Here is a 22,925-nt window from a genome sequence, read left to right as displayed (position 1 = left end):
GCCATGCAGGCTGGTTGCCCGGGTCTCCCGGTAGGACGAGAGACCCGGGCGAAGGAAGGCCACGGAAGGCGGCGGGAGGGGGGAATGTCCCCTCCCGCTCCTTGTAATGCCAGCCGAGCATCATTACAAGACAGCCGACCGCCGGCTATGGACGCCAGTACCGGGGTGATGCCTCTAGCTGCAGGCATTACTACGGTACAAGCACTTTCCGAAATATCGGCAATATCGGTAAGCTTCGGGGCCGATTCCCATATATCGGGGGAAAGTGCATATCGGCCCCCAATATATCGGCTTTGCCTATAATCGTTCGATCTCTATTTTAATCCCATAGCTGCACTACCTGGACAACTGAAGTACAGATTAAAGAAAAATTTCAGATATAAATGTTTTCACATAAATTGGACCAGTTTGGAACAAAATAACTCTGCATGTAAGGAATCGTGACCCACAATGTGCTTGTGTGCTTCCATCAGTATACCGCTTCCTTCAGTCTTGAACATAGATATCAGATATTCTAGCCGCCCCCCTTACGAAACTAGCCGAGAATAGCTTGTATAAGATCTGGAACATTTATTGAACAGACTCATCCCACCAGGTCAGATGCCTGATTACATTATTATATGCAGATGAAATTGTGTACAGAAATATAATTAACCTGAACTAATTACCTAGCCATCTGGACAGAAACAATAGGTGAATGGGAATCCAGAGCTAAACAATGTTTTAATTAACATGTTAATTAACTTAGCACTGCAACAAGGCTAAAAGAAAATACATTACACATTATCAGTGGCGGCTAGTGCTCAAAATTTTTTGGGGGGGGGGCGCAAAAAGAAAAATGTAATAGGTATTGCTTCGCGCCAAAAAACGCAGTAAAAAATTGCGTGACTTTGAAGTCATGGTACAGGAATGGCACAGGTGATGGTATAGGCATGGCATAGGTGATGGTACAGGAGATGGTATAGGCATGGCACAGATATGGTATAGGCATGGCACAGATATGGTATAGGCATGTCACAGATCATGGTACAGGAGATGGTATATGCCCCCTTTCAATGCAGAGACCAGCGTACATGCCCCCTTTCAATGCAGAGATCAGCGTGCGTGCCCCCTTCATTGCAGAGATCAGCGTGCATGCCCCCTTCAATGCAATGAACACTGTGCTGTGCCCCCTTCAATGCAATGAACACTGTGCTGTGCCCCCTTCAATGCAATAAACACTGTGCTGTGCCCCCTTCAATGCAATGAACACTGTGCTGTGACCCCTTCAATGCAATAAATACTGTGCTGTGCCCCCTTCAATGCAATAAACACAGTGCTGTGCCCCCTTCAATGCAATAAACACTGTGCTGTGCCCCCTTCAATGCAATGAACAATGTGCTGTGACCCCTTCAATGCAATAAACACTGTGCTGTGACCCCTTCAATGCAATGAACAATGTGCTGTGACCCCTTCAATGCAATAAACACTGTGCTGTGACCCCTTCAATGCAATAAACACTGTGCTGTGCCCCCTTCAATGCAATAAACACTGTGCTGTGCCCCCTTCAATGCAATAAACACTGTGCTGTGCCCCCTTCAATGCAATGAACACTGTGCTGTGCCCCCTTCAATGCAATGAACACTGTGCTGTGACCCCTTCAATGCAATAAACACTGTGCTGTGCCCCCTTCAATGCAATGAACACTGTGCTGTGACCCCTTCAATGCAATAAATACTGTGCTGTGCCCCCTTCAATGCAATAAACACTGTGCTGTGCCCCCTTCAATGCAATAAACACTGTGCTGTGCCCCCTTCAATGCAATGAACAATGTGCTGTGACCCCTTCAATGCAATAAACACTGTGCTGTGACCCCTTCAATGCAATGAGCAATGTGCTGTGACCCCTTCAATGCAATAAACACTGTGCTGTGACCCCTTCAATGCAATAAACACTGTGCTGTGCCCCCTTCAATGCAATAAACACTGTGCTGTGCCCCCTTCAATGCAATGAACACTGTTCCGTGCCCCCATCAATGCAGAGTTCAGCGTGCAAGCCCCTTTCAATGCAGAGCGCCACAGCATTGTCCCCAATCACTGCAGAGCGCCACAGCATTGTCCCCAATCACTGCAGAGCGCCACAGCATTGTCCCCAATGATTGCAAAGTGCCACAGCATTGTACCCCAATGATTGCAGAGTGCCCACAGCATTGTACCCCAATGATTGCAGAGTGCCCACAGCATTGTACCCCAATGATTGCAGAGTGCCACAGAATTGTACCCCAATGATTGCAGAGTGCCCACAGCATTGTACCCCAATGATTGCAGAGTGCCCACAGCATTGTACCCCAATGATTGCAGAGTGCCACAGAATTGTACCCCAATGATTGCAGAGTGCCACAGAATTGTACCCCAATGATTGCAGAGTGCCCACAGCAGTGTACCCCAATGATTGCAGAGTGCCCACAGCATTGTACCCCAATGATTGCAGAGTGCCACAGCATTGTACCCCAATGATTGCAGAGTGCCACAGAATTGTACCCCAATGATTGCAGAGTGCCACAGCATTGTACCCCAATGATTGCAGAGTGCCACAGCATTGTACCCCAATGATTGCAGAGTGCCACAGAATTGTCCCCCAATGATTGCAGAGTGCCACTGAATTGTACCCCAATGATTGCAGAGTGCCACAGCATTGTACCCCAATGATTTCAGAGTGCCCACAGCATTGTACCCCAATGATTGCAGAGTGCCACAGAATTGTACCCCAATGATTGCAGAGTGCCCACAGCATTATACCCCAATGATTGCAGAGTGCCACAGAATTGTACCCCAATGATTGCAGAGTGCCACAGCATTGTACCCCCAATGATTGCAGAGTGCCCACAGCATTGTACCCCAATGATTGCAGAGTGCCACAGAATTGTACCCCAATGATTGCAGAGTGCCACAGCATCGTACCCCAATGATTGCAGAGTGCCACAGCATCGTACCCCAATGATTGCAGAGTGCCACAGCATTGTACCCCAATGATTGCAGAGTGCCACAGAATTGTCCCCCAATGATTGCAGAGTGCCACAGAATTGTCCCCCAATGATTGCAGAGTGCCACAGCATTGTACCTCAAAGATTGCAGAGTGCCCACAGCATTGTACCCCAATGATTCCAGAGTGCCACACAATTGTACCTCAATGATTGCAGAGTGCCACAGAATTGTACCCCAATGATTGCAGAGTGCCCACAGCATTGTACCCCAATGATTGCAGAGTGCCCACAGCATTGTACCCCAATGATTGCAGAGTGCCACAGCATTGTACCCCAATGATTGCAGAGTGCCCACAGCATTGTACCCCAATGATTGCAGAGTGCCCACAGCATTGTACCCCAATGATTGCAGAGTGCCACAGCATTGTACCCCAATGATTGCAGAGACTGACAGGACAGGGAGGACTCACTTACCGGTGGTGACCGAGTCCCGACTGACTGGTTCTTCTCTTCCAGATGACCTCCGCTCCTGCCGCTGCGGCCTGGTGAGGTGACTGGTCCGGTCGTCTGGGTCATCCGATGGTCTCCTCTCCGGTGCCGCCGTCACTCCCGTCCGTCCACCCGACTCCATCGTCGCTGCGGCCTGGTGAGGTGACTGGTCCGGTCGTCTGGGTCATCCGATGGTCTCCTCTCCGGTGCCGCCGTCACTCTCCGTCCGTCCACCCGACTCCATCGTCCGTCCACTCCAGTGAGAATGACGCACGCGACGTCAGCGTCGGGTGTGCTGGATGATGATTGGTCCAGGCTGGAGCCTGGACCAATCACAGCCAGGAATCCACGAAGTGGGGGTGTCCAAGCGCTGTGCCCTGCGCCCAGGTTACGCCCCCAGAAGGCAGCCAATCGGCACCTATTCTGGGTCGTAACCCCACCCCTCCCCCCCAGCCTCCACATAGGCCGGCGGCGGCGAAGTTAGCGAACGCAATTTTTTTTTTTTTGGAAAACTTTATTGCTCATTTTGTCTTTTTTTTTTTCTTTTTTTAGGGGGGGCGGCGCCCTGGCGCCCCCTATGCACGGGCTGCCACTGCACATTATTCTAAAGTAAAACACAGAACATCTTATTAAACAGACAATAGCAGGAGACCCCAGTAGCAGACTGTCTGGCTTCTACATTGAAGTACATGGAATCCGCATCTTAGAAATGCTTTGATTATTTAGGTGTCATAGACTTCATGGAAACAGGCTAGAGGTCTCAGAGTGTAAAGTGGGATTAAATATTCATATATTTCTTAAGGTATATTGTTGGTAAATATTACTGTCCAATTTATAGTAATCCAAACCATATTCTCAGTGTCCACTAAGTATTTGTCCTTCATTTTCTTGGTCACCCTGTGCCCCTAATAGACGCAGGGTGACTTACACATAAGAGGGGGCGGGGGAGCTGGAAAATGGATTTCCAGAGCTCTTAAAGGTAAGCTGGTTTCCGCAGCCCCCCCAAACAAAGTGATTCCCATCACATCTGCATATACTAATAACACTGCTACTAGATCGCTACTACAGTGATCTCTAGCTTCTGGGCCCCATGTTGGATGCAGGAGGTCAGGCCGCTTGGCACGGGCGCCGATAGGGAAGCATCATCTGATCGCTTCTCTGTCTTTTGGCTAAGATCAAGTGTTGTATCTGTACTGATCAGTGTCCATTAGGGGTGCTATGCCGTCATTTCGACTTAACCGGGAGCTGGGATGATTAGGGCTCTGAAGGCCAGTACCAGCTGGAACAGAAATGGGGGCGCCCACTGGTAGTTGGGGCACAGTAGTAATTCCCCTGGGTAAACTGGATGGGCCCAGTTCCTCCTGATTTGAATGGATCTACCTTGTCTGGCCATGGGCTGGGAAGGCAGAGAGTCCAGGGAGTCTGTGCCCCCTGGGAGTGGTCACCCTAGGGGTGCTCTTAGTAACACTTGAGTGTGGAACCCCACAGTGTGAAAAGGCACAAGGTCACAGCCAGTGGCGGCTGGTGCTCCATGGGCCGGGGGGGGGGGGGGGCAGAGGACCGACCGCACCATACATCCCCCCCCCCCGACCGAGCCCATCCTTTTTTTTAGCTTGTGAGAGCCTCTGGCTCTAATCACACGGCTAAAAAAAAAAAAAAGCCCCATTGATCTCCATGCGTCCGGCGCCCCGCATGTAGATTAGGGGGCTGGACGCATGGATAGGGGGGGGCGGCGCCCCTGCGCCCCGAATGACCAGCCGTCACTGGTCACAGCACCAAATACTTTTTTTGCACTGCGCCTATTAGGGCTAGGCCTTTTGGCTAAAGTCCAGAACATTTTTGTTACCAGGCCTCAGGGCCCGGCCAGTGCTCTATTGCACGGCCACTTATTTATGTCAATTTATTTTCTCCTCATGTTTGTCACTTTCACTCTTGTGTATATTTATGGAGGGTGTGAGTCCTTGGGCTTGCCCTGACATTTAGGGGGAGGATGTGTGGCCCTCAGATTCCCTCCTCCACTACCCCTGGGGGAGTCTCTCTTCAGGAGAGCCCCTCGACCTAGTACTCAGTGGTCAGCTTTTGGCTGATCAAGAGGAGAGGGGTCCACCAGGCTTTCTGGCTACGCAGACCATGTCAAGCCCCATGACTCTGTCGGGAGCCTTGCGCCCCGGAGGATCAGGGAGAGGTCCTACCCCTTCAGGGGTGTGAACAAAGCACACCCTTAAAGTGATTGTCTTCTCTCGGTTTCTCGGACGATCGCCGCCGCTCCTCCCGCGGCCTAAACACAGCGGGAGTGGGAGTCCACATGCACTTCAGTCACGTAGTACTACATGACTGGACACAGCCGAGCCGCCCTTCCACAGTAATATTACGGTGGGCAGTCGGCAAGTAGTTAACAATGACATGGGACCCATTCAGGAAACACTTTGCTTTTTCTCGGTGAATGCAAAGAATCCTTTGAATGGAGGTGGAGAGGTGAGGTGGTGATCTCCACCTCGTCCAATCAGAGAATGCTTTGCATCCAGTGATCTCCACCACCTTCCAGGTTGCATGCAGAGATGCTGCCCTGCTGATTGTGAAATCAGGAGGTCGGCTGCTGGTCACAGGCACCATTCAGCATTCTCTGAGTGATGCCTGTGCCCAGCAGCTGACATTCTGTGTTCACAATGGAGCAGGGCAGTCGCTCAGCATGCAACCTGGAACAGGTGAGGACTGGGCCAGGGGGCAGGGGGGCAATTGCCCCTTGGGCCGCCCTGATGCCCTGTAAAAAGCCTGCAGCGCTTCTGCCACAGACATGCCTTAAAGATTCCTGGTGAAGAGAAGTAAAAATTCCCCACCGCTGACCTACTGAATGCGGGATGAAGACGATGACAGAGCGCACCCCCCCACCAGCATGGATGATGTAAACTGTGTCTGAGCAGAGGCCGGTTCCATGCCCCACTGGAGTCTCTCCTCCTCTGGCCAGCCCCAAGTTTGAGAGTATCTGGAGTGGAGCTTCAGCCTGGAATGGGGGTCAGGAGGAGGCCAGGAAGAGGGAAAGTGGGAAGAGGGCTGAGTCCCTGCACCATGGGCCTCTGGTTTGTACCTGCCCCCTGGGCCAAAAGTTGCCAGTCAGCCCCTGACCTGGAAGCTAGTGGACATCACTGGAGTAGTGGTATCTACTACAGTGACTTCCAGCTTCTAGAGGGATACAACATGGAATTTGCTGTACATAGATCCAACTGGACCAGTGTAACTGTATATATAAAATATCCATACCTGGAATTCTTCTTTAAGCTTGTGGCATTCTTGTTGTGGATGTGACTTCATACTGCCGTTCTCCTGGTGGCCTCTCATTAGGCTGAATCGGCTCCTGAGTGTCTTATTGGGACTGTAAATTCCAGCTGAGCCGGTTATCTTAATGAGCAGAAGCATTATGCATATTTAATGAGGCTTATGTGAAACGTTCAGAGTGCAATGAAGAATTCCTGAATCCCTTTCTCTATGACCATTCAAAGTATATTATTAATTTATTATTATTATTACTATTATTATTATTCATCTTTATTTTTAAAGAATGAGTGTACTTGTTCCCCCTGTTTACCCTGCAGCCCCCCCCCCCCCTGTGTACCCTGCTCCCCCCCCCCTCCCAACTACCCTGCTTCCCCCATCTACAGTGCACTACTCAACATATGTATCAGGTCTCAATGGGAAAAGGGAGGGAAGGGAAAGGGAAGGGGAAAGGGAAGGAAGAGACACTGGAAATTGAGGATTTAAGTGTTGCCAATACAAAAAGCTGACAATTGTTAAAAACCATAGATTTTAATTGGTAATACAATTAAAATATCACATAAAAACATGATACCTTAAAATTCCTACATATATGCATATAAGAATACAATACACATATTGAGATATTGGATGAACCCCCGAAAGAGGTACGGAGCAACACGTTCCGCCAACAATGTGAGCTTCTTCAGGATCCGAATTCTATTCTATGTGAGCCTCTGCAAATCATCCACAAGACATAAATGCAAGGAACGATCCTATTAGCATGAATCTTGAAAAGGCAGAGGGACCTTGGGTGTAAATTTAAATCTAATGTTGAATCTGGATGATGAGAATATAAGTGAGGATATCGACAATAAAATAGGAATCAAAAATAAAGCCAATTGAATATCCCAAACTAGATGAAACTTCAGCTGGTAAACCAGGAATTTTAATGTATCATGTTTTTGTGTGATATTTTAATTGTATTACCAATTAAAATGTATGGTTTTTAGCCATTGTCAGCTTTTTGTCTTGGGCACACTCAAATCCCCAATTTCCAGTGTCTCTTTCTTCCCCTTCCCTTTTCCCATTGAGATCTGGTACATACCTTGTATTTTCTACTTTTTAGGGGACAGTGCCAGTTTTTTTAAATACAGGTAATTTCCCTCCAGCCAACACTTTCCTTGCACTGATCATCTTCCAATCTTCCAAGTTTGCATTGTAGAAATTTAATAGGAACAATGTATCAAAACAGAGATCCAGCAGGGACCAATGTCATGACTGAGCCCCCCCCCTTCCCCCCCGTGAAATGACCACTCTGCTTAGATATTGATTGTTAGTGCATGCTACAAGAACTCTTCTAATGGCACTCATACTTGGCCATTACATTGGTGCCTTCCGGGTTTCTGCCAATATTGTAAAATTATTTTATTTCAAGTATTATCTTCTACCGCTGTTTTCTGTTAACACACTTCATTCAGCCCTGAGGAAGGAAAAGCAAACCACAAAAACGTGTCGGGTTACCAAACTCTAAAATATTCTACGTGATTAAAGATAGGCAGCCATTGCTTACACACTTTGTTCTTCTGTATCACGTCCTAATGAAGGGAATTGTGCACCCCGAAACATGTTGGCTCTTTATAACATAAAAGTCTGAATATAATAGAATCTGGATTCTGCTTTTCCGCCTTGCACATCCAGGTTTTTATTGCTGTCTATGTCCCCACTGGGGAGATCTCCCTTTTCTTTTTTTCCCTAATCACCATTGACCATTTGGATTTCCCCTCACTTGCCCCATTGGGAGAGAAAGGAATATCTCCATTGGGAGAGAAAGGGATATCTCCATTGGGAGAGAAAGGGATATCTCCATTGGGAGAGAAAGGAATATCTCCATTGGGAGAGAAAGGGATATCTCCATTGGGAGAGAAAGGGATATCTCCATTGGGAGAGAAAGGGATATCTCCATTGGGAGAGAAAGGGATATCTCCATTGGGAGAGAAAGGGATATCTCCATTGGGAGAGAAAGGAATATCTCCATTGGGAGAGAAAGGGATATCTCCATTGGGAGAGAAAGGGATATCTCCATTGGGAGAGAAAGTGATGGGAAACCCAAAATGTAAAAGTTATCACTGTAATGTATCCTCCAGTGTGGACACATATTCTGGTGACAACTGTCTAATAGAGGATTTCTCCTTTCTTCAGAGAGATTTCCTCTCACTTCCTGTTGAATCTTGAGAGGAAGTGAAGAGAAATTGACTATGAAAAAAAAATCTCACAGGCATTTCCAATTTTCCCTATTGTATCCAAAAGTGTTTTTGAAAGGAGCACCTGGGCAAAGTTTACTACTATAGTCATCCCTTTGGAGGAGCCCCAGCTAGTACTTGGGTGGCCCTTGCTTTGGCAGGTCTACTGAAGAATGGGTCTGCCTGGTTTCAGCCAGGTGGGACATGAGTAACCCAGACCCTGTCAGAAGTCTTGTGGCCCAGTAGTGCCATCTTAAGAGCATTATAGGCCCCCGGACAATGCCGTGCACTGGGACCCTGCCTACACAATCACCCACGAGAATAAAAATGCTAATTATCGATAAGGCAATATTTATTGGTACAGCAGTGCCAGGCTAATGACAGCTTCCAAGTTCGGTGGCTGGGTCCGGTGAACACACACACAGACGGGAGTCAGACTGGACTGTCCTGTGTGTGCCTGTTCCCGTGGAGGCGGACAGGCATGCCAGCAGTTGTGGGTTCCCCCTCCACGGCCCAATAGGCCTGACAGCAGCGCAGGGCCAACAGGCGCTTGCCACCTGCTAAGTTCGGCAGGGGGATGCACACAGGAATCGGGACTAATGCTTGGCTGGGGCTGAGTCGCTGGGCAGGTGGGGCACCCCTGGCAAGTGGGGCCCCCAGGCAACTGCCCAGTGTGCCCATTTGGTAAGATGGCCCTGTGGCCCAAAGGGATCAGGGCCTCCCTCTTCAGAGGCAGGACATATAATACACCCTTGTGCACTTTTTGTGTGTTCACGTTTTTATTGCATCTGGTTTTTAACTTTGAGTGTGTACCTTGGAGCTTAACAAAAAAGTTTAGTTCCCGGATACACTTAGTTTTTTTTATGCTTTTTTTTTTTTTTTTTTTTTTTAGTTTTGGATGAAGTAGGAAAAGGTTAAAACCCACAAGTTTATTTTTTGTTTTCTGTTTCCCGCTGTGGATATTTCCTTATACTTCATGTCATAGAGACATAACAGTAAGTTAGATCCCCTCTTAAACAGTTATCACCAGAATGGTCATCATTGGGAGATTTTCCCTCTATTCCCGTTCTGGTGACAACCTAATTGTTGTCTCAGTGGCAGTGGTCAGAACAAATAGGACAATTCTCTACAATGTGGACACTTAGAACAATAAGGTTAGAAAATGCCAGATCTAATGTATTAGATAACCAAATACTACTTCCTTAGATTACATTTCGGGTGTCCGAACAATACACCTTCATTTGGGCTACAAAAATGTAAAATAAATAAATAAATGAAATTATGTATATATAATAAATATTAAATATGTTAAATATATTTGATATTTATAATAAAATTGTAAATACAGTATTATCAATATAGAAATACATACAAAATAAATGAACACAATTCAATTTGTGTGTGGTTTTGAGAACAGAATTGTTAAACTAGAACATAATCAATATATGAAAATAATCAGTGTCTGAAAACTGAGTAATTGTAATACAATAACCATCAAAAATATCATTTAAACATAGTACAATGTGTTAAAACTAATAAAAAAAATGTATCTTAAAAATTATGCATGCTATGATTATTATTTATTCATGTATTCTATTTGATTTCATTTATTTTATTTCATTTAAAAACAAAAATCAATCTTAAAATCAATTAAATGAAATAAAGTGACAAGAATGTTTAAAATATATTTTATTGATATTATTAATGATATATTATTGATGGTTTATTCTTGTACAATGATTCAATTTTAGACACAGGTTATTTCACATTTTTATCTGTGTTAAAAAAATTTGAAGTCTTCAAAGAAAATAAAAAAAAATCAGTATACTGCACATCTAAACTGATCACATTATGAAAAGATTTGAAAAAAATCTAGGAGCTCTTCCTCACTGTTATACATTTTATATCTGACATTGGTGGGGTGGTGATCAGATGCAGCACACCTCCTACTGTCTCCTATTGATATTTAAGGGCAGTATGATGTAAAATATATGTTCTATATATACTATACAGTGTATACATATTTTATAATAGCAGAATTGTGAATAGTTTAATATAGAGATCTCCCCAGCTATGCTTTGAGACTGTATATTGTAATACATATCTGTGCACATTATCCGGATACATTGTATATTTGTGTACATTGTTCGGTTACATTGTATATCTGTGTACATTGTTCGGATACATATTATATCTGTGCAATTGGTTTGGATATATTGTATATTTGTGTATATTGTTTGGATACATTGTATATCTGTGTATATTGTTTGGATACATTGTATATCTGTGTACATTGTATATCTGTGTACATTGTTCGGATACATTGTATATCTGTGTACATTATCCGAATACATTATATATCTATATACATTGTTGGGATACATTGTATATCTGTGTACATTGTTTGGATACATTGTATATCTGCGTACATTGTATATCTGTGTACATCGTTCGGATACATTGTATATCTGTGTGCATTGTTTGAATACATTGTATATATGTGAACATTTTTGGGATACATTGTATATCTGTGTACATTGACTGGAGACATTGTATATCTGTGTACATTATCCGAATACATTGTATATCTGTGTACATTGTTGGGATACATTGTATATCTGTGTACATTGTTTGGATACATTGTATATCTGTGTATATTGTTTGGATACATTGTATATCTGTGTACATTGTATATCTGTGTACATTGTTCGGATACATTGTATATCTGTGTACATTATCCGAATACATTATATATCTATATACATTGTTGGGATACATTGTATATCTGTGTACATTGTTTGGATACATTGTATATCTGCGTACATTGTATATCTGTGTACATCGTTCGGATACATTGTATATCTGTGTGCATTGTTTGAATACATTGTATATATGTGTACATTTTTGGGATACATTGTATATCTGTGTACATTGACTGGAGACATTGTATATCTGTGTACATTATCCGAATACATTGTATATCTGTGTACATTGTTGGGATACATTGTATATCTGTGTACATTGTTTGGATACATTGTATATCTGTGTACATCATCCGAATACATTGTATTTCTCTGTACATTGTTTAGATACATTGTATATCAGTGTACATTGACTGGAGACATTGTATATCTGTGTACATTATCCAAATACATTGTATATCTGTGTACATTGTTGGGATACATTGTATATCTGTGTAAATTATCCAAACACATTGTATATCTGTTTACATTGTCCGGATACATTGTATATCTGTGTGCATTGTTTGAATACATTGTATATATGTGTACATGGTTTGGACACAGTGTATACCTATGTGCATTATTTGGATACATTGTATATCTGTGCACATTGTTGGGATACATTGTATATCTGTGCACATTGTTGGGATACATTGTATATCTGTGTACATTGTCTGTATTCATTGTATATCTGTGTACATTGTCCAGATACGTTGTATATCTGTGTACTTTGTTGGGATACATTGAATATCTGTGTACATTGTCCAGATACATTGTATATCTGTGTACATTGTTGGGATACATTTGTATATCTGTGTGTACAGTACATTGTCCGGATACATTGTATATCAGTGTACACTGTTTAGATACATTGTATATCTATTGAGAAGATTGGGGTTGTACAGCTCAAGTGTAGCACCTGATAGCAAGTACAGTTCACACCAAAATACTCATTTCAGGGCTTGTTGGCCCACTTTTATTTAAGGGAAAGTTCAAACAACGTTCCAGAAAACCAAAAGTCAACGGGTTTCCCTCGGCGGAGGGCTTCACCAGTAACACAAAACCAGATATCCCGTACTGTCTCCTATTAGGAAAGAAATAGACAATCCGCCTCCTGGCTAATACACAGCCTCAGGCCTTCCACTTCAGGCCCTCATCTGTCTCCCATGGACCATTTCCTTGCCAACACTTTCCACATAGATAGCCCCTCACTGCTCTGACCCTCAGGTTTGGCTCTGGCTTTCCCAGTTCACACATGTACTCTCCGGCTTCTCCCAAGCTTCTCCCATGCACTCTCTCCGGCTTCTCCCAGGCTTCTCCCATGCACTCTCTCCGGCTTCTCCCAGGCTTCTCCCATGCACTCTCTCCGGCTTCTCCCAAGCTTCTCCCATGCACTCTCTCCGGCTTCTCCCAGGCTTCTCCCATGCACTCTCTCCGGCTTCTCCCAGGCTTCTCCCATGCATTCTCCTGCTTCTCCCATGTTCTCTCCGGCTTCTCCCATGTTCTCTCCGGCTTCTCCCATGTACTCTCCGGCTTCTCCCATGTTCTCTCCGGCTTCTCCCATGTTCTCTCCGACTTCTCCCAGGCTTCTCCCATGTTCTCTTTGGCTTCTCCCATGTACTCTCCAGCTTCTCCCATGCACTCTCTCTGGCTTCTCCCATGCACTCTCCGGCTTCTCCCATGCACTCTCCGGCTTCTCCCATGTACTCTCTGGCTTCTCCCATGTACTCTCTGGCTTCTCCCATGTACTCTCCAGCTTCTCCCATGTTCTCTCCAGCTTCTCTCATGTTCTCTCCGGCTTCTCCCATGTTCTCTCCGGCTTCTCCCATGTTCTCTCCGGCTTCTCCCATGTACTCTCCGGCTTCTCCCATGTTCTCTCCGGCTTCTCCCATGTTCTCTCCGGCTTCTCCCATGTTCTCTCCGACTTCTCCCATGCACTCTCTCTGGCTTTTCCCATGTACTCTCCGGCTTCTCCCATGTTCTCTTTGGCTTCTCCCATGTACTCTCCAGCTTCTCCCATGCACTCTCTCCGGCTTCTCCCATGCACTCTCCGGCTTCTCCTATGTACTCTCAGGCTTCTCCCATGTACTCTCAGGCTTCTCCCATGTACTCTCTGGCTTCTCCCATGCACTCTCCGGCTTCTCCCATGCACTCACTGGCTTCTCCCATGTTCTCTCCAGCTTCTCCCATGCACTCTCTCCGGCTTCTCCCATGAACTCTCCGTTTTCTCCTATGTACTCTCAGGCTTCTCCCATGTACTCTCTGGCTTCTCCCATGCACTCACTGGCTTCTCCCATGCACTCTCCGGCTTCTCCCATGTTCTCTCCGGCTTCTCCCATGTTCTCTCCAGCTTCTCCCATGTTCTCTCCAGCTTCTCCCATGTTCTCTCCAGCTTCTCCCATGTTCTCTCCGGCTTCTCCCATGTTCTCTCCGGCTTCTCCCATGTTCTCTCTGGCTTCTCCCATGTACTCTCCGGCTTCTCCCATGTTCTCTCCGACTTCTCCCATGCACTCTCTCTGGCTTTTCCCATGTACTCTCAGGCTTCTCCCATGTTCTCTTTGGATTCTCCCATGTACTCTCCAGCTTCTCCCATGCACTCTCTCCGGCTTCTCCCATGCACTCTCCGGCTTCTCCTATGTACTCTCAGGCTTCTCCCATATACTTTCTGGCTTCTCCCATGCACTCTCTGGCTTCTCCCATGTACTCTCTGGCTTCTCCCATGCACTCTCCGGCTTCTCCCATGCACTCTCTGGCTTGTCCCATGCACTCTCTGGCTTCTCCCATGTACTCTCAGACTTCTCCTATGCACTCTCCGGCTTCTCCCATGTTCTCTCCGGCTTCTCCCATGTACTCTCTGGCTTCTGCCATGTACTCTTTGGCTTTTCCCATGCACTCTCAGGCTTCTCCCATGTTCTCTCTGGCTTCTCCCATGTTCTTTCCGGCTTCTCCCATGCACTCTCAGGCTTCTCCCATGTTCTCTCTGGCTTCTCCCATGTTCTTTCCGGCTTCTCCCATGTACTCTCTGGCTTCTCCCATGCACTCTCTGGCTTCTCCCATGCACTCTCCAGCTTCTCCCATGCACTCTCAGGCTTCTCCCATGCACTCTCAGGCTTCTCCCATGCACTCTCTGGCTTCTCCCATGCACTCTCAGGCTTCTCCCATGCACTCCCAGGCTTCTCCCATGTTCTCTCATGCTTCTCCCATGTTCTCTCAGGCTTCTCACATGCACTCTCAGGCTTCTCCCATGCACTCTCAGGCTTCTCCCATGCACTCTCAAGCTTCTCCCATGCACTCTCTTGGCTTCTCCGATGCACTCTCTGCCTTCTCCCATGCACTCTCTGGCTTCTCCCATGTACTCTCTGGCTTCTCCCATGCACTCTCTGGCTTCTCCCATGCACTCTCCAGCTTCTCCCATGCACTCTCAGGCTTCTCCCATGCACTTTCCGGCTTCTCCCATGTACTCTCAGGCTTCTCCCATGCACTCTCAGGCTTCTCCCATGCACTCTCAGGCTTCTCCCATGCGCTCCCAGGCTTCTCCCATGTTCTCTCAGGCTTTTTCCATGGTCTCTCCGTCTTCTCCCATGTTCTCTCCGGCTTCTTCCATGCACTCTCAGGCTTCTCCCATGCACTCTCAGGCTTCTCCCATGCACTCTTCGGCTTCTCCCATGCTCTGTCCGGCTTCTCCCATGCACTCTCAGGCTTCTCCCATGCACTTTCCGGCTTCTCCCATGTACTCTCAGGCTTCTCCCATGCACTCTCAGGCTTCTCCCATGCACTCTCCGGCTTCTCCCATGCACTCTCCGGCTTCTCCCTTGCACTCTCAGGCTTCTCCCATGCACTCTCTGGCTTCTCCCATGCACTGTCCGGCTTCTCCCATGTACTCTCAGGCTTCTCCCATGCACTTTCCGGCTTCTCCCATGTACTCTCAGGCTTCTCCCATGTACTCTCAGGCTTCTCCCATGCGCTCCCAGGCTTCTCCCATGCGCTCCCAGGCTTCTCCCATGTACTCTCAGGCTTTTCCCATGGTCTCTCCGGCTTCTCCCATGTTCTCTCAGGCTTCTCCCATGCACTCTCCGGCTTCTCCCATGCACTCTCCGGCTTCTCCCATGCACTCTCTGGCTTCTTCCATGCACTGTATACATTGTATACCCGTGTGCATTGTCCAGATATATTGTATATCTGTGTACATTATCTGTATACATTGTATATCTGTGTACATTGTATATCTGTTTAAATTACTTGGATACATTGTATATCTGTGTACGTTGTCTATCTGTGTACATTGTCAGGATACATTGTATATCGGTGTTCATATGTCTGTATATATTGTATATCTGTGTACATTATCTGTATATATTGTATATATGTGTACATTGTCTGTATACATTGTATATCCATGTACATTGTCTGTATACATTGTATATCTGTGTGCATTGTCTGTATACATTGTATATCGGTGTACATTGTCTGTATACATTGTATATCCGTGTACATTGTCTGTATACATTGTATATCCGTGTACATTGTCTGTATACATTGTATATCTGTGTACATTGTCTGTATCCATTGTATATCTGTGTACATTGTCTGTATTCATTGTATACCTATGTACATTGTCTGTATACATTGTATATCTGTGTACATTATCAGGATACATTGTATATTTGTGTGCATTGTTGGGATACATTGTATAGCTGTGTACCTTGTTGCGATACGTTGTATAGCTGTGTACATTGTATGGATACATTGTATATCTGTGTACATTGTCTGTATACATTGTATATCTGTGTACATTGTCTTTATATATTGTATATCTGTGTGCAGTGTCTGTATACATTGTATATCTGTGTACATTGTTGGGATACATTGTATATCTGTGTACATTGTTGGGATACATTGTATATCTGTGTACATTGTATGGATACATTGTATATCTTTGGGTTTAATATTGGTATTTGACACAAAGGCCGATCTATCCAGCTGGGATTCCCTCTCAGTAAATCACGGGCGACCTGGCTGCCATCTTGACGCCGGTTGAATACAAAAGCGCAGGAAAGCCCTTGTGTGGTCGCCATGGTAACAGTAATAGGATTAGACACACTGAGATGTCTGATAGGATGGAACGCTCGGCACAATCTCCAGCTTTGACGCTGCGTTTTGGGATTAAACGGGTTCAAGCTATTTACTGTGCGATGGCAAAGTGGCAATTTTTATTTTTTTTTTTGTCTCTCGGGTCTCCTAAGTGTCCCCTGAAGGCCTTCCATTAATAATGGAAAATGATGTCATAAAGCACGACCTTTCCTGATAGTAAATCGCTTTTTCTTCTTCATACACGCTCATTTCCATATTTCCTGCAAATAAAAAAAGAAAAAAATTATATTTTCAGACAGATCGTTGAAAGATCGTGGGTGGAAATTTTGCAATAAAACAGCAGAAGGTTAAAACCGGGGGAAGGAGGGGGCAAAAATATATAAAAATAAATAAAAACCGGTGGGGTGGAACTTTTATAACAGAGGGTCTCTAGAATTTAACCATCGCACTTTCACCCCCTTCCTGCCCAGGCCAGTTCTCAGCTTTCAGCACTGTCACACTTTGAATGACAATTGCGCAGTCATGCTACACTGTACCCATATGACATTTATTGCATTTTGTTTGTGACAGATAGAGCTTTCTTTCGGTGGTATTTAGTCACCACTGGGGTTTATATTTTTTGCTAAACAAATGGAAAAAGACTTAAAATTTTGAAAAAAAAAATGTTTTTCTTCATTTATGTTATAATATTTTGTAAATATGTATTTTTTCCTCCTTTACTGATGTGTGCCGATGAGGCGGCACTGATATGCTGCACTGATGGGCACCAATAGGGGGCACTATTGGGCACTTTTAGGCTGCACTGATGAGCACTGACAGGCAGTAATATTGGGCACTGATAGGCTGCACTGATGGGCACTAATAGGGGGCACTAATAAGGTGACACTGATGGGTACTAATGGACGGCACTGATTGGCAATGACAGGCATCACTGATGGGCACTGATAGGCTGCACTGATGGGCACTGATTAGCGGTACTATTGGGCACTGATAGGCTGCAATGATGGGCACTAATAGGGGGCATTATTGGGCACTGATAAGGCAGCACTGATAGGTGGCACTGATGGGCACTAATGAACAGCACTGATTGGCACTGACAGGCATCACTGATGGGCGCTGATTGGTGGCACTATTGGGTACTGATAAGACAGCACTGATGGGCACTGATAGGCATCACTGGTGGGCAAAGATGAGCGGCACCGATGGGCATTAATGGGTGACACTGATTGGCACTGATAGGCAAAACTGATGGGCACGGATAGGTGTCAGTGATGGGCACTGATTGGCGGCACTGATGGACACTGATTGGCATGGATAAGCGGCACTAATGGGAACTGATAGGCAGCACTGATGAGGCAGCTCTGATGGGCACTTATGAGGCGGCACTGATAGATGGCACTGATGGGCGGCACTGATAGGCGGAAATTATTGGCACTGACAGGCTTCACTGATGGGCACTGGTTGGCAGCATTGGTGGGCACTGTTGGAGCTGCACTCAAAATCAGGACACCAATGATCAGTGTCCTAATTGTCAGTGCAGATGCCCCCTGTGTGCATTTGCCAGTTATCGGCTCTCCTCTCCTCACTTGTTGTCAGCATGAGGGGAGGATTGCCGATAACCGGCAAATCCTGTTTACATCTGTGATCAGCTGTGATTGGATGCCAATCACGGCAGCTCTTTACCTGGATCTGTGACCAGCTTCTTCTGAAGGACGCAGCGGTCACAGATCACGGCTGATACACGCCGCAGGGGGCGCAGGAGGAAGTCATATGATGGAATTCCGGCAAAGTGCGGCTGCGCTGTAGCTGTCATTTGGCTATAATGTTGCTTGTGAATTAGTTAAAGCTGAATTGGCACAAAATAATGTATATCTATTATAATACAGTGCTTACCCATATAAACAACCATTTGTTTACATAAAGCACTTCAGCTCCCTATGGAGATTTGGGAGCACTTTACACATTCATTTTTGCAAGAATTTATATATTTTTTCACTGTGTTTTATATTGTTTTGAGAATATTATATTGTTATACTTGTAGCACTGCCCCCTAGAGGACTGCTGGATTGTTCACTTTGGAATCTCCCTGGGTTACCAAAAGCAACAAACTACAGGAGGCCCTGCTGCCACCTTGTGACTTGCTACAGAATTACAATGTTGCAGTCTGATCACTGGGGGGGAGGAGACTGAGGAAATGCTTCCTCCTGCCTGAAGCAAATTGATGACATCTCAGCCTAGGCAAAGTCCCTGAGTAGTGCTCAGTTTTTAATGATAAAAAGTGGAGCTTTTATGAAAAACAATACTGTTACTGTATATTGTGACATGTCGGGAATTTTGTCACGCAGACTTGAAAAGATAATGACAGGTCCTCTTTGATGATGAGGCCGCATGCCTTACACTTTTTCTAACTCACTCTTTTTTATTCTCTTTGCTTTAGAAGAAGCAGGTGAGTCAGACCAAGATCCGGGTCATCTCCACCATCTTGTTCATCGTGGCCGGGTGTCTGGTATTTGTGACCATCCCTGCCGTCATCTTCAAACAGATCGAGGGTTGGACGGAGCTGGAGTCCATCTACTTCGTGGTGGTGACGCTCACGACAGTCGGTTTTGGGGACTATGTGGCAGGTGAGGGCACTTTGTTACCATGCAGTTTATTTTATTTCTATAAAAAAAAATATATATATATATATATATATATATATATATATATATATATATATATATATATATATATATATATATATATATGAAATAATTTATATACTGTATATACATATATATATATACATATACATATATATATATATATATATACACTGGGCTTTCTTTCAGCGGGAACGCGTTCTGGCACCTCCAGCACTAAATGTATATAAAAGCAAGGGGTGTGCTGGAGGGTCTATTGATGCTGTCTGCTGGGGGATTTATTGTCACTGGTGGGGATCTGTTTTTGTGTGAGGGTCTATTATTGCTTAAGGGGGATCTGTTGTTGCTGGGGTGGGGTCTATTTTTGCTGGGGGAGTCTATTGTTGTTTGAGTGATCTATTGTTGCTGGGGTGGGGTCTACTGTTTTTTGGGGAATCTATTGTTGCTTGGGGAATCTATTGTTGCTGGCTCCAGGGGATCTATTTAACTGCTTTTCTTGTTATTAGACAAGAACACATTCCATACAAATTATTTAGCACCATAAACTGATATTTGGGGCAGTACTGGGTGGTGGGTAGGGGGTGAAACCAAGGGACTGTTCTTGGAGAGGGGTGGGGAGCAGAGACAAGGGGGGACTTATAAGGGGGGAGTTCCTGCACCTATTCTCTGAGAAAAAAGCCCTGTATATATATATATATATATATATATATATATATATATATATATATATAAAAATATATTTATATATATATATATATTATATATATGCATATATAAAAAATTAAATTACTCTTTAACCACTTCTGGACTGGAGGATTTTCTCCCTTAATGACCAGGCCATTTTTTTGCGATTCGGCACTGCATTACTTTAACGGACAATTGCACGGTCGTGCAACGCTGTACCCAAATAAAACTGATGACATTTTTTTCCCCACAAACAGAGATTTCTTTTGGTGGTATTTGATCACCTGTGCGATTTTATATTTTTTGCGCTATAAACAAAAAAAGAGCGACAATTCTGAAAAAAAAAAACAATATTTTTCACATTTTTTCCCAAAAAAAAAAACAAAGAAAAATGTAAAAATCTAAGTTTTTCATCATTTTAGGCTAATTTGTATTCTTCTACATATTTTTGGTTAAACAAAAAAACCCAATAAGCGTATTTTGATTGGTTTGCGCAAAGGTTATCTTGTCTACTAACTAGGGGAAATATTTATGTCATTTTTATTTATTTTTTAATTTTTTTTACGAGTAATGGCGGCGATCAGCGATTTGTAGCGGGACTGCAACATTGCGGCAGACAGATCAGTCCCCTAACTGACATTTCTGACACTTTTGGGGGGACCAGTGACATTACTACAGTAATCAGTGATAAAGATATGCACTGTTACTGTAGGGTAAAGTGTATGCCTAGGGGGTATTTTCTAACTGTGAGGGGGATGGGCTTGAGGAATCAACACAGAGACCTGTGATCCTAAATAGGACAGGCAGTAGTCTGCATTGATTCTAGCGAGAACAACGGTCTGCAGTGTTTACAACAGGAGATCGTCGTTCTCTCTCCACGGGGAGCGAATGCGACCATCCACCCCGTGGATCGGCTTCCCCGCTGCCTAATGGGGACGCAAGCACGCCCCCGGAGGAGCGCACGTGCTCCCACAAACCAACGTATAGGTACATTGGTTCGCGCGGCCGAGCCAGCCTGCCGCAGCATTTCTTCGGCGGTCGGCAAGTGGTTAAAAAATAAATAAAAAATAGGAGGGGTCAAATTGATTGGCAACTGTTAGCAATATCATCAAATGCCCCTAAATAGTCCTCATTTGCATATATAATATTTGTGTGTGTCTTATTTTTGTGTGTTGCTTAATTTTTCACCTTCTGCAATTCAAACTGTTGTAGATATTTTACTGTGTGATTTTGGCAGAGCTTTTATGATGTTGATTTTAGGTTTTTCGCTCCCTGCGGCGCTGTATACACTCATCGGCCACTTTATTAGGTACACCTGTTCAATTGCTTGGTAACACAAAATGCTAATCAGCCAATCACATGGCAGCATTTAGGCATCTAGATTTGGTGAAGACAATTTGCTGAAGTTTAAACCGAGCATCAGAATGGGGAAGAAAGGGGATTTAACCACTTAAGCCCCGGAAGATTTTACCCCCTTCCTGACCAGGGCCTATTTTGCGATTCGGCACTGCGTGACTTTAACGGACAATTGCGCGGTCGTGCGACGCTGTACCTAAACTAATTTGACGTTCTTTTTTCCCACAAACAGAGCTTTCCTTTGGTGGTATTTGATCACCTGTGCGATTTTTTGATCATGCACTATAAACGAAAAAAAGCGTCAATTTTGCAAAAATAACAATATTTTTCACATTTTTTTATATGAAATTCCCCCAAAAAAATGTAAAAATCAAAATTTTTTAACATTTTAGGCCAATTTTATGCTACATATTTTTGGTAAAAAAAATTGCAAAAAGCGTATTTTGATTGGTTTGCGCAAAAGTTATTGCGTTTACTAACAAAGGGAAAGATTTTTGTCATTTTTGTTGTTTTTTTTTTTTTACGCGTAATGGTGGCGATCTGTGATTTTCTTTGCGGTACTGCAGCGGACAGATCGGACCCTTGACTGACATTTTTGACACTTTTGGGGGTACCAGTGACATTACTGCAGTAATCAGTGCTATACATATGCACTGTTACTGTAAAATGACACTGGCAGTGAAGGGGTTAACTTTTTTGAGAGGGAGGGGTTATGTGTGTCCCTAGGGGCGTGCTTCTAACTGTGATTGGATGTGGCTTGAGGTGTAGGAACAATGATCAACGGTCCTACATAGCAGAACCGTGTGATCACCATTCTTACACAGGGGAGAATGACAGGCGGCTGTGTTTACATTAGCCGCCTGCCTTTCTCCCGGTGTAACGGACAATCGCGAGTCCGCCGGGCACACGCGCGGGGGGGTCCGTGACCGAGCGGGAGCGCGCCTCCGGCGGCGCACGCTCGCTCCCCAGAGCCTCACAGGCTAGTGACGTGCCCATACGTCACTTTGCCTGTGAGGGGCTGACCGCCGCATTATACTGTATGTACTTGCGGCGATCGGCAAGTGGTTAAGTGACTTTAAACGTGGTATGGTTGTTGGTGCCATACGGGCTGGTCTGAGTATTTCAAAAACTGCCGATTTACTGGGATTTTCACACACAGCCATCTCTCGGGTTTACAGAGAATGGTGGGGAAAAAGAGAAAATATTCAGTGAGCGGCAGTTATGTGGAAGAAAATGCCTTGTTGAGGTCAGAGGAGAATGGGCAGACTGGTTCCAGAGGATAGAAAGGCAACAGTAACTCAAATAACGACTCGTTACATCCAAGGTATGCAAAATACCATCTCTGAATGCACAACACATCGAACCTTGAAGCAGATGGGCTAAAGCAGCAGAAGACCACACCGGGTGCCACTCCTGTCAGCTAAGAGCAGGAAATTGAGGCTACAATTTGCACAGGATCACCAAAATT

General features: G+C 44.9%; 1 protein-coding gene across 2 annotated transcripts in view; it reads left to right on the top strand.

Moving 5' to 3' along the window:
• Positions 1-22,925, top strand: part of KCNK10 (potassium two pore domain channel subfamily K member 10) — a 185,620-nt gene that overhangs the window by 138,742 nt on the left and 23,953 nt on the right. For both annotated transcript variants that reach the window (XM_082275351.1, XM_082275350.1), the window contains exon 5: positions 19,213-19,399. In XM_082275351.1, coding sequence (XP_082131477.1) covers positions 19,213-19,399 — 187 coding nt within the window. The remainder of the gene's footprint in view (positions 1-19,212; positions 19,400-22,925) is intronic.

This window comes from Pelophylax lessonae (genome assembly GCF_965119305.1).
Source record: "Pelophylax lessonae genome assembly, chromosome: 13".
Lineage (NCBI taxonomy): Eukaryota > Metazoa > Chordata > Amphibia > Anura > Ranidae > Pelophylax > Pelophylax lessonae.
This window is presented reverse-complemented; position numbering and strand designations above follow the sequence as displayed.